The sequence below is a fragment of the Pongo abelii genome, chromosome 1 (assembly GCF_028885655.2).
Source record: "Pongo abelii isolate AG06213 chromosome 1, NHGRI_mPonAbe1-v2.0_pri, whole genome shotgun sequence".
In the NCBI taxonomy this organism is placed as follows: domain Eukaryota; kingdom Metazoa; phylum Chordata; class Mammalia; order Primates; family Hominidae; genus Pongo; species Pongo abelii.
This window is the reverse complement of record NC_071985.2, coordinates 123026086-123038150: the sequence shown is the minus strand read 5'-3', so window position 1 is coordinate 123038150 and position 12065 is coordinate 123026086. Positions and strand designations below refer to the sequence as shown.

The 12065-nt window shown below is 47.9% G+C and overlaps 1 protein-coding gene across 2 annotated transcripts; it reads left to right on the top strand.

Annotated features, from left to right (window-relative positions):
- The first annotated feature begins 2753 nt into the window (after window positions 1–2753).
- Window positions 2754–11858, top strand: GSTM5 (glutathione S-transferase mu 5). Of its 2 annotated transcripts, XM_054548038.2 has the most exons (9): window positions 2754–6359; window positions 6630–6705; window positions 7133–7197; window positions 7508–7589; window positions 7685–7758; window positions 7987–8028; window positions 8971–9066; window positions 9154–9264; window positions 11351–11852. In XM_054548038.2, the coding sequence occupies exons 1-9, from the start codon at window positions 6324–6326 to the stop codon at window positions 11438–11440; spliced, it is 672 nt and encodes a 223-aa protein (XP_054404013.1). In that variant the 5' UTR covers window positions 2754–6323; the 3' UTR covers window positions 11441–11852.
- The last annotated feature ends 207 nt before the right edge of the window (window positions 11859–12065 follow it).

Below are 12065 nucleotides of genomic sequence, written 5' to 3'. Positions count from 1 at the left end.
TCAGAGTTTGAGAAATTGTAGAAAGATTAGAAACGACTCTGGTTACCCTAGATACTAATGTTTCCACATGGGCTTTCTGCCCCACAGAGTGCCCTCAGCCTCTTTTTCTCCCGCCCAGCCTTTCTGTCTCTCTCTCCCCCAGCAAGCTCCCTATGAGCACAACTCCAGTTATAAGAAAAACACCATTTTCTTTTCTCTGAGGTAGCATTCCTGATGTTTGGATTCAGGCTGATAAGTGACAGTGATTTATAATCATCCTTGCCTGTGTTGTCCTTCCCATGTTAGGTCATGCCTGTAGTTTATGACAATCTGTGTCATCCATGCCATTTTCAAAATTTTTGAAAACATATCCAGCCTAATGCTGAGGATAAAATGCCCTTTTGTGTTGTTATTTTTCTTTATCAGACTTTTATTACTTCATTCAGAATCTTTATCTCTTAACATGTTTTGGCCTGTTTGTGTTTCTTCCACTTGGTGGTATCATCAATTAACATAGAGTTTAGAAAAATGTTTCCCCAATTTAAAAAATCACTTGTACTACATCTTCTTTCTTAGTTCTGATTTGTATTAACTTATAATTATATTTTTTGTTTTTGTTGGACTAATGCTCTGTTAATTACCTAACTTTTTTTTTTTTTTTTTTTTTTTTGAGACGGAGTCTTGCTCTTTCACCCAGGCCAGAGTGCAGTGGCACTATCTCGGCTCACTGCAAGCTCCGCCTCCCTTGTTCATGCCATTCTGCTGCCTCAGCCTCCCAAGTAGCTGGGACTACAGGTGCCCGCCACCACGCCTGGCTAATTTTTTGTATTTTTAGTAGAGACAGGGTTACACCATGTTAGCCATGATGGTCTCGATCTCCTGACCTCGTGATCTGCCCACCTTGGCCTCCCAAAGTGCTGGGATTACAGGCGTGTAATTACCTAACTTTTAAGAGAATGAACTATTACATATAACAAGCAAATTGGCTAAAGTTTCAATATTTCTCTTAAGGTAACTTCTTGCTTCCACTTCTTTTTCCATCTCTAACTTTGTTCCTGTTCTATTTTCTTGAAATTCTAGTTTATTTGCCTTATTTTTGGTATCACAGGCATGTTGGAAAAATGTTTTCTCAATTCAAATTTGGTAGCATCTTGGAAACGGTGATTTTTATTTTCTTCTTTTCAGATTGAAGAAAAGATTCTTTATATTTCGAATTTCCTAAGTTTACCCAAACAATATTTAAGACACTTTAACACATTTCCATGAATTAGGATACATTTTATTTTGTCTGTCAGTATTTGTTTCTAATAGATTAGTTTTTAAAATTCTGACAACATTTTAGGTAGATTTTCTGTTAATTTGCCTTGAGAATGTAAGAATGTTGTCAGAAGAGACAGAAGGAATTATGAAATCCAGTCCAGAGGTCCCATTCCAGGCCCTTGGTAAAGTGTACCCAGTGCATTTTGACTGTCTGGCACAGCATTGTTTAAAAAATTAGAACTTGTCCACCTTTTGCAGTTCGGACAGCACATACAAATCCAGAAGTCCTGGCCCTGTCAGGACTGAGTTTCTGTGTGGTGACAACTGGCTACAACCCCTTCCTTCAGAACACTTGCAGCTTCCCTCATCCCTGCTGCCTCTGATCCCCGTCCACAGACCCGCCTCCCCCGCTGGTGTGATCCTTGTGGCCACTATGGCAGCTACTTTGGAGAGCCGCTAGTCCAGTCCTTCCCACCTTCTGCAGAGCTGTACTCCTGCTTCTGAAGAAGCCACCTGGGGCCTGGCCTTCTTCCTGGCTCCTCAGAGTCCTTGCAACAGCAGGCACTACTTCTTTCTCTTGCACTCAAACCCTCTCCCACTCCACTGCCTCTCAGTGTGCAAAAACACTAAGATATGTCCTGATTTTCAAAATCTCTCCCCTGAAGTTCCCACCCGATATGTAGTTGGAGATGGGCAAAGTACAGTGTCCTTGAAGCACCATTTTATTCATAGTGCCTGGAATGTAGTAGGATCTCAACAACTGTTGTTTCAATAAAGGAATGACCAAATATATTAATACTGTAAAAAGTAAAGTAGAGGTTCCTCTTCAAAGAGACTTTTCTCCCCATCTAATTAAGAATAAGTCGTAACTTCTCTTAGAAGCAACATTTATTCAAAGACCTGTGCTAATATTCTGAAATATCTGCTAGCTGTAATAAAGAAATTAATGTACTTTATGTTCTTAACCCCCAACAATTTAGCCTAAATACTTGCCCTAGCATGCTTATACTGATCCAAACAAGCATTAGGTCATAGCCTGTTCCTCTTCCTTATTTGAAGGTGTTTTTACCTTTCTCAGCATTCCACAAGTGAGTTCCCCCTTCCTTTGTTCTCCTCTGTCTCTGCCTCTTTTAAAAAGTTCTAAGTTGCTAGCAAATTGGGACAAATACAGAATGTGAGGTCCCTTTCCAGCCAGTGGAAACCGGACACAGCAGTAGGGTGGATTTGTCAAGTTATAAATGACCCTTTCTCCTTTGTTCAGTGTACTCTTGTGGTAAAACTGCTGGCGAGTGTACCCTTTCTGCAGAAAGTAAAAATGACCTTTGTTGCAGGAATTCAGGGACCCTGAATGGAGGGACCGGCTGGAGCTGCAGCAGAGGAACATAAATTGCAAATATTTTATTTTAACATGGACATTTATCAATTCCCAAATTAATACTTTTATAATTTCTTATGCCTGTCTTACTTTAATCTCTTAATCCTGTTATCTTCATAAGCTGAGGATATAGGTCACCTCAGGACCACTGTGATAATTGTGTTAACTGTACAAATTGATTGTAAAACGTGTGTTTGAACAATATGAAATCAGTGCACCTTGAAAAAGAACAGAATAACAGCGATTTTTAGGGAACAAGGGAAGACAACCATAAGGTCTGACTGCCCGCAGGGTCGGGCAAAATACAGCCATATTTTTCTTCTTGCAGAGAGCCTATAAATCGACACGCAAGTAGGGAAGATATTGCTAAATTCTTTTCCTAGCAAGGAATATTAATATTAATACTCTGGGAAAGGAATGCGTTTCTGGGGGGAGGTCTATAAACGGCTGCTCTGGGAATGTCTGTCCTATGCAGTTGAGATAAGGACTGAACTACGCCCTGGTCTCCTGCAGTACCCTCAGGCTTACTAGGGTGGGGAAAAACCTGGCCCTGGCAAATTTGTGGTCAGACCGGTTCTCTGCTCTTGAACCCTGTGTTCTGTTGTTTAAGATGTTTATCAAGACAATACGTGCACCGCTGAACATAGACCCTTATCAGGAGTTCTACTTTTGCCCTTGTCCTGTTTCAGAAGCATGTGATCTTTGTTCTGCTTTTTGCCCTTTAAAGCATGTGATTTTCATACCTACCCCCTGTTCGTACACCCCCTCACCTTTTGCAATCCTTAATAAAAACTTGCTGGTTTTGAGGCTCAGGCGGGCATCATGGTCCTACCGATATGTGATGTCACCCCCAGTGGCCCAGCTGTAAAATTCCTCTCTTTGTACTCTTTCTCTTTATTTCTCAGCCGGCTGACACTTATGGAAAATAGAAAGAACCTATGTTGAAATATTGGGGGCGGGTTCCCCGATAGCCTTGCTGAGGAAATTAAATTTATGTTCAAGTGCTATTTCTTTATGGCACCGAGGAACAAGTATTTCAAACAATACTAATGTAACAGTACCAGTTCTATGTGTTTCAAAATTATTATTCTCATGAGTATTAGCTTTCTTAAAAAATCGTTTTTTTCAATTGGATCTAGACATTTTATCTTTCAAGCTCAAGATGGATTAACTCAGAATCATAAACTCTTAATGCATAATGAGAAATATAATGATTCCTAGGGCCAGGCACTTGTGTCTGTGCTGGTGCTATTGCCTCAATGCAGGAAAATCTATGTAAGAATTCACTTTGAGACCAAAACTGCTTCCTAAACATGGATACCTACCAGGTATCTGAGCTGGGAGTACTGCCCAGGTCTGGATGGGTGGGGAGTGTTTGCAACAAGGACTGTGCCTTACCAGCCTCAGTGACACAGTGTCCAAGTGCCCCAACTTAGCAGCCACCTACTGACCACCTGATTTCTGTGGCCTAATAGGGATGTGATGAAGTCTACCTGTGCCACTCAACCCCAAACCACACATCATCCAGGTGGTTTGAAGCTTTTTTGATATACTGGGTTCATCCTCTGTAGTCCTAACAACATTTTACCTAATTTACAAAAAAAAAAAAAAATACTACTTTTTTTGCAGCACAATAGCCTTGTCATTTACATTGTAAAACGATTTCTCCTTAAAGGTCTATCATCTATTTTCATATATCCATTATTATTTGTAATATCCTTTAAACAAAGCAAAGTCAACCCCAGGCTAATCCATTGCACAACTCTTTTGAAAGTCTTCCTTTTACCTTGAAAGAAGAAATTCGGCAGGTTGGACATTGTTCTTGTGGAGGTTGTACCATGGGTCACATATCACAGTGTGACTACAAAGGCCGCTGGAGCCACCGTCTCATACTGAAGAACACACATGGGTCAGGAGCCATGTCCAGGTCTGGAATGGTGGATCTGGAGAGGGGAGGGTCCCTGCCTGTAGTCCTGTGGGGAGCCCTCAGGCTCCTCTCTGGCCACCATCCTCTGACCTCCCTCCTCAGCAGGACAGGGTTCTGGTTTCTCTGAGGGACAGGTTCTGTGGCAAACCAGGTCTCACTAACACAGGGCTCCATAACAACTGTTTCAGTACTGACTGAGTGGTGAAGTTAAATATTAAAAGCTAAAAAAGCCAGTACCTTTATACAAAGGCTGGATGTAACAAAAGCCCACCAAGAGTTTTGCTTAGGCCTTCCCTGGGCCTTAAAACATGACAAAATAACGAAGAAATTCTTAATAGGACCCAATTGGAATTAAACAAGTTTTATTGTGAGTCTGAAGAAACTCCCCAGGCCTCCACAAACAAGTTTATTGGGGGTCTGAAGAAACTCCCCAAACCTCCGTGATTTAGCAGGAGACAAGATAAGGGTAATCACCGCCGGCACCTGGACCCATTTAGATTAAGTAAATAGACTGAGGCTCCAGAGTAAGGTCCTCAGGACCCAGACCTTAGTTATAGATTAAAGAAGTTAATCACTTATGTCTTTAGATGAATGCACACTTACTTGTAGACATATAGCTTAGAAGGTATATATGCTCTGGAAAACTTTGTAATATTGAGTTGGTCTGGTAGTAATTTCCAGGCCTTCTCCCTGTAATCGTTGCAGAAATAAAACCTCTCTTCCTCCCCAGTTGATCTGCATCTCGTTATTGGGCCTAGAGAAATAGCAGCCCCACCCTCAGTTTGGTCCGGGAAGTTCTTCCACCTTCCCTCGCCTGCTCTCTGTGGCCACTGCACTCACTGTTGTTGTTGCTGTTTTGGTCTCTGTGAGGTTCACCTAGTGGACTGGCTGGACATTTCTAGGGGGCACCTCAGATACCTCACCAACTTGCTGGGTCTGATCCTTGGATTTAGATTCATAAATTGTGCCAAAATATGAAGTGGCTAATTTACACAGTACTTAGCCAGATGACCGAAGGACTCAGTACCCAAAGGCCCTGAACAGAGAACACAGACCACATTTCCTTTACTCTGGCCCATTTCCTGGGGGTCCTGCCCCGAACAGAGAACACAGACCACATTTCCTTTACTCTGGCCCATATCCTGGGGGTCCTTCCCGCACCACTGACACTGTTCCTGTGTAGACGGGGCTAGAGGGGAGACTAAGCCCTCGGAGTAGCTTTCGGATCAGAGGAAGTCCTGCTCTTACAGTGACAGGTGCTGAATTAAATTCCCAGGTTGGGGCCATCACTTTTTAGTCTGATCCCTGCAGCCGGAGTCTCCCAAAGCCCTTGGGAACTCGGCAGCGGAGAGAAGGCTGAGGGATTCCGCGGGCAGGGAGGAGAAGGGAGAAGAGCTTTGCTCCTTTAGGATCTGGTTGGTGTCTCAAGCGCACAGCCAAGTCGCTGTGGACCTAGCAAGGGCTGGATAGACTCGTGGAGCCTCAGGGCGGTTTGGGGAAGCTGTCGAGGCCGAGCCCCGCCTTGGGCTTCTGGGCGCTCTGACCTCGCTCCCGGAACCCTGGGGACTGGGAGGCGGGAGGGGCTTATTGATCCCACATCAATAAGGGGCTTATTGATCCCGGGCGCGTGCTCCGGGGCCTCCAGAATGGCGTGTTTCCGGGGCGTGGCGGGCCGAGGTGCGGGATCGCAGCAAGGCCCCTCCTCTCCGCTCCTGGTCCTCTCATAAAGTCTGAGTCCGGCTCCGCTGAGGCCTGTCTGCAGAATCCGCACCAACCGGCACCATGCCCATGACTCTGGGGTACTGGGACATCCGCGGGGTAAGCGAGGGTCCTCTGGTGGGTGGGGCGGGGGCGCGGGGGCGGGGAGGTGTGGAGTAGCTGCGGGACGGGCTCTAGGAACGGTTCCTCTTCAGAGCTGCCCGCCTCAGAAGGGCCTGTGCATGACGCTGTGTGTGTGTTTGGGGGTGGGGGCGGGTAGAGGAGGCGACGGGTACGTGCAGTGTAGACTAGGGGCTGGCCTGGTGCAGAGAAAGTCACTAAGTCAGGGACCCTCCATCTCTGACGCGACCTGCGGGCCATCTCTCCCAGCTGGCCCACGCCATCCGCCTGCTCCTGGAATACACAGACTCAAGCTATGAGGAAAAGAAGTACACGATGGGAGACGGTAATGGCACCCTCGTGTCCGGGCCCTGCCCACTCACGCTGAGTTGGCGCCAAGCAACCCATGGTGGCCACCTGTGGCTGCCTCTGCAGGTGTCCCCTGCTGGAGCTGCAGGTTGTCCCTTTCCTGAGCCCCCGTGAGAGAGCCCTCTGGCCTTGCAAGGCAGAATGCTGGGGCGGGATGCTGGGCCCCCTGTCTAATTGGGTTGGGTGTCTCCCAGGGCTTGCCTAAACCCTGGAAGCCTTAGTCGTGTGGGGTCCAGAGCCCTCACCGAGATTCTTTCTCCCTGAGCCCTGGGTTGTGGGACTGAGTGGTCAGATTCTAGATCCATCTGTCTTAGAGATCTTGCCACTGGTTCCTTGTGAGGGTCCCCGGGAAGGAGGGCTGGGCTCTGGGGAGGTTTGTTTTCACTTCATCTTCCCCACCACAGCTCCTGACTATGACAGAAGCCAGTGGCTGAATGAAAAATTCAAGCTGGGCCTGGACTTTCCCAATGTAGGTGAAGGGGAAGGGGCGGTTTTGGGGGAAAGTGCAACGTGTCTCTGACTGCATCTCCTCTCCCCAGCTTAGAGGTGTTAGGATCAGGAGTCTTCTGCCCAATTCCTCTCACTCCTGGCTGTCTACACAGCCCTTGCATGATGCTCTGTGTCCCAGCTCATTTATTAGTGTGACAGTATTTCTATCTCAGGCCTGCCATGAGCAGGCACGGTGAGTGCCCGGTCCCCTCTCTGCCTTTGCATATGGGAAGGGGATGCTGGGGAGCCTGGTGGCCCAAGTGAGCTTCCCCGGTTTCCCATTCATCCAGCTGCCCTACTTGATTGATGGGACTCATAAGATCACTCAGAGCAACGCCATCCTACGGTACATTTCCCGCAAGCACAACCTGTGTGAGTGTGGTTGGCTGCAGGGTGTGGGGGGATGGTGGCCTCCTCCTTGGCTGGGCTATGATGCTGAGATTGAATCTGTGTTTTGTGGGTGGCAGGTGGGGAGACAGAAGAGGAGAAGATTCGTGTGGACATGTTGGAGAACCAGCTTATGGACAGCCGCATGGAGCTGGTCAGACTCTGCAATGACCCAGATTTCGTGAGTCCCACACCCCACTCCCAGTCACCTCTTTCCCTGGCTTCCGGCCCAGACCAGGGAGGGACTTCCAAAGTCAGGCCTGTAGCAGACTCCAGCCAGCTGACTGGAGACGTCTATAGCCTGGTTCTCCAAAATGTCCACAACAAATCTTCTCCTCTTCTGAAGATTCTTGTGGACATTTTAGAGAACCAGACCACAGAGAACCGGATGCAACTGGTCATGATCTGCTACAACCCAGAATTTGTGTGTTCCCAGTGAGCTGCACCTGGCAGAGTTTGGATTTGGGGCCAGGACTCTTGCATTCCTGCACACACTGGTCTTTTCTTAAGTCCCTGGTACCACTCATCCTCCAAGTGCTTTCCCATACTATCAACAGTTATTCTCACGACTCCAATGTCATGTCAACAAAAGCAGAGGCAATTCCCACCAACCTTAGGACACGATCCAGGCATCCCAGGGTAGCAATTCAATTCCTAGATGGTAAAATTTGTGTTCAGAATCTCCTTCATCTCCTCTGGCCTCTGGCCTCTGTCATGGGTCATTTCTGTCAGCAGGTTCACATCACCTACCTGCTCCTAGAATATACAGACTCAAGTAGAAGACCGAGGAATGTAATGGCACCCTCGAATTGCATCTTCTCCTTGACAGTTTTCCAAGTGCTGTCATTGACATGCACAGGGATCTGCGCATTTTCATAACAGACAGCTCAGAGGCAGCCAGAGGGCCTTTATACCTCTCCCTCCTTCCTTTCAACTTGAACTTCTCATCTCCCTGGAAACTAGTCAATGTTCATTGTTTTCTTCTGCCACCCCATTAGAAGGAACTTTCTACTTCTTTCCCTGAGCTCCTTTAGTTCTTTGCATCCTTGATTCTGCCCGGGTCTGGATCCAGAGGCTGCCAGATGCTCGGGCGCTCATGCGGCTGACCCAGAGGCTATTGGGAGGCTAGTGAGGACAGATTCAGGAAGAGCATCTCATTCTGATCACTTCAGATAGGCTCTAGCAGCCAGTCGGAGTCTAATAGATGCTGATGTATCCAATTGAAGCCTGGGCACTGACCCAATTTTAGTTGTGGGGAAGACAACTGCTTGCCTGTGGCCAGCCTGGGCCATCCACAGCCCTGGGGAGGCCATGTCTGTGCAGGGAGCTTTTGTCTGAGGGTGGTGACAGCTGTTTTCTGCCTCAGGAGAAACTGAAGCCAAAGTACTTGGAGGAACTCCCTGAAAAGCTAAAGCTCTACTCAGAGTTTCTGGGGAAGTGGCCATGGTTTGCAGGAGACAAGGTAAAGGAGGAGTGATATGGGGAATGAGATCTATTTTACTTCATGTGTTTCGGGGTTTTCAGCCCACACATTCTTGGCCTTCTTCAGATCACCTTTGTGGATTTCCTTGCCTATGATGTCCTTGACGTGAAGCGTATATTTGAGCCCAAGTGCTTGGATGCCTTCCCAAACTTGAAGGACTTCATCTCCCGCTTTGAGGTGATGCCCCCATCCTCCTTTCTCTTTGATGCCCCTTGTTCCTTTTCCTCCTTTCAGATGCTTTCCCAGTCCTGGAGCTATACAAAGAATAACTCGCATGTATTGAGTACTGGGTTCATGCCAGGAATCGTGCCCAGCACATTATACCTATTGTGTGGAATTTGAACTTTACAACATTCCTACAGGGTGACAGAATTATCTTGCCCATTTTAGAGATAAGAAAACTTAGAATGAGAGGGTCAGTCCTTTGCTCAGGGTCCCAGAGCCAGTGGAGGCTGTGCTGGGCTCCCTGTGAGCCTCTGGATCTATGGGTGGCAGTGAGGGCTCTCCCATTTGTGACAAAAGGAGAAGCCTCAGGCCTCATCCAGCCTGGGTTTCACAGCCCAGAACACTTTGAAAGAGGCAGAGCACTTCAGGACCATGGATGCAGCTGGCAATAGTAGGACCGACACATAGTCGCATTAATGTCGAGTACTAAACCCGCAGGCAGTATTCATAGCTACCCCCAGAAGCTTTGCATGATCGGACCCCCATGTGGAAAATCCTGAGATCCAGAGCAGTGGCTGGAGCTGGATTAGGGTACATATGTGGGTGCCCCTGTTGAAGCAGTGTGTGTTGAAGTGCTCTGTGCTGGGGCACTCTCCTTCTTTTTCTTTCTTCCTCTCTGTTTTCCCTCCAATGTTCCATGTCTTCCCCCTGTGAGATGAGTAGCATACTGATTTTACTCCTATTCACTGACCTTGTCCTCTGCATGAGGCAGGGAGTGAGGCACAGTGGGAGATGCATAGATGACTGCCCCATCCTGGAAATGAGTGCAGTGAGAGGCCTGCAGGCAGAGCAGCCTGTGAGGTGTGTGGCACCACCTGAGTACCAGGCCCGGGGCATGCCCCTCACTCATGGGGAACCATCCCTCACCCGTGTTGAAGTTGTTTGAGAGCAGCAAATCCTACTTTAGTACAGATTTGGGGATTTGAGGCATTAGTCCAACAGGCTTCTGAGCCTAGAATCTGTTTCCCTTTCCCACTCCCCATCAAGAGATCTGCTTGCTCAGCTAGTTCCCATCAGCTCTGGTTCTGTTCCAGGCTGAGCAGCCTTGGGGTTATGCAAGAGGTGGTGGGAGGGGAGCAGTGGGGAACAGCTGAGGGCTGGGGCCTGGAGCCTGCCTGGGCCTGGCCCTGGCCCTTTGGGGAGACGGAACCCTTGATCTCTGAATTCTTTAGAAGTTACATGGTCATTGAATCCTGGTAAGATTGTGTGCAGCACACCTGAGTGTCATGTGCCTGGCTAGCAGTAGTAGGGCTGGAGATGTGGTGGGGGCACAGGGACACAGGGAGATTTAGCTCAGGTACCAGGTGGAGAAGTTTGGACTTTGTGCTTTAATGGGAATGATTAGAGCCTGGTCTGGCCTTTCTTTGGTAGTTCACCCTTACCCTATTCAGTTTCATCCAGGTTTTGCTAAGTCATTGGGTGAGATCTGTGCTCTCCTTGGCTGCACAGGTGTGTTCTGAGCCCCTTTGTTCTGCTGGAGGTCCTTACTGTGTGTGCAATCCTAGGCAAGCCAAGAACCTCCCTGTGAAAAAGGAGAATGTTTGTGCAGGCAAGGAGTGACAGGATCTGGCATGTGGTGTGGCTGGGTGGAAGAGGAGGAGAATTTGGCAAAAACATGCTAGAACTGAAGACAGAACCAGGCTTTATTCCAGCCCTGTCCCACTTACTAGCTATTTGAGTGTGAGGAAGTTGCTGAACTTCTGTTCTTCTATATGGGAAATGGTGATAATAGAACTGACCTTGGAGAGTAGTCGAGTGGATTTTCTAAGCCTGTGTTGTAATTTCTCTTGGATATAAAGCACCCAGCACAGTGTAGATCTTTCGTAAATGGTAGCTGTTACTATGGTATAACATTACTTAAAGGAAGTTGGAAGAGTTAACTTAGAAGAGCTGGGGACCCTAAGAGACTGTGTGATGCTCCAGCACTTGAGCCCACATGGAAAGGTTGTGGCCAGGGCCCTGACCTGCTGTGCCTGCAGCAAAGCTACTTGAGCCCTTCTAGACAGCAGACCTGGCTCTGGCCCCTTCCTGCCCTCAGGGTTTGAAGAAGATCTCTGCCTACATGAAGTCCAGCCAATTTTTCCGAGGTCTTTTGTTTGGAAAGTCAGCTACGTGGAACAGCAAATAGGGCCCCTTGATGCCAGAAGATGGGAGGGAGGAGCCGACCTTGCTGCCTGTGACCCTGGAGAACAGCCTGAATCCCTGGACCCGCCTTCTTCCTTTTCCCTTCTTTCTACTCTCTCCTCTTCCCCAAGGCCTCATTGGCTTCCTTTCTTCTAACATCATCCCTCCCCGCATCAAGGCTCTTTAAAGTTTCAGCTCCCCACTGTCCTCCATCAAAGTCCCCCTCCTAACATCTTCCTTTTCCTGCAGTAACGCCAACCTGACTGCTTTTCTTGTCAGTGCTTTTCTCTTCTTTGAGAAGCCAGACTGATCTCTGAGCTCCCTAGCACTGTCCTCAAAGACCATCTGTATGCCCTGCTCCCTTTGCTGGGTCCCTACCCCAGCTCTGTGTGATGCCCAGTAAAACCTGAACCATGCCTGCCTTGTCTTGTCTTATTCTCTGAGGCTCCCTTGACTCAGGACTGTGCTCGAATTGTGGGTGGTTTTTTGTCTTCTCTTGTCCACAGCCAGAGCTTAGTGGATGGGGGTGTGTGTGTGTGTGTGTGTGTGTGTGTGCGTGTGTGTGCTGGGGGTGGTGATCAGGCAGGCTCATAAATTTCCTTGGTCATTTCTGCCCTCTAGCCACATCC

Bases quoted from the DNA above. Each gene is read 5' to 3' on its own strand.
- GSTM5 (XM_054548038.2), top strand. From the start codon at position 6,324: ATGCCCATGACTCTGGGGTACTGGGACATCCGCGGG. The intron at 7,590-7,684 runs GTGAGTGTGGTT...TGTGGGTGGCAG, and splicing joins TTCCCGCAAGCACAACCTGT to GTGGGGAGACAGAAGAGGAG. The intron at 7,759-7,986 runs GTCAGACTCTGC...CAGACCACAGAG, and splicing joins TGGACAGCCGCATGGAGCTG to AACCGGATGCAACTGGTCAT.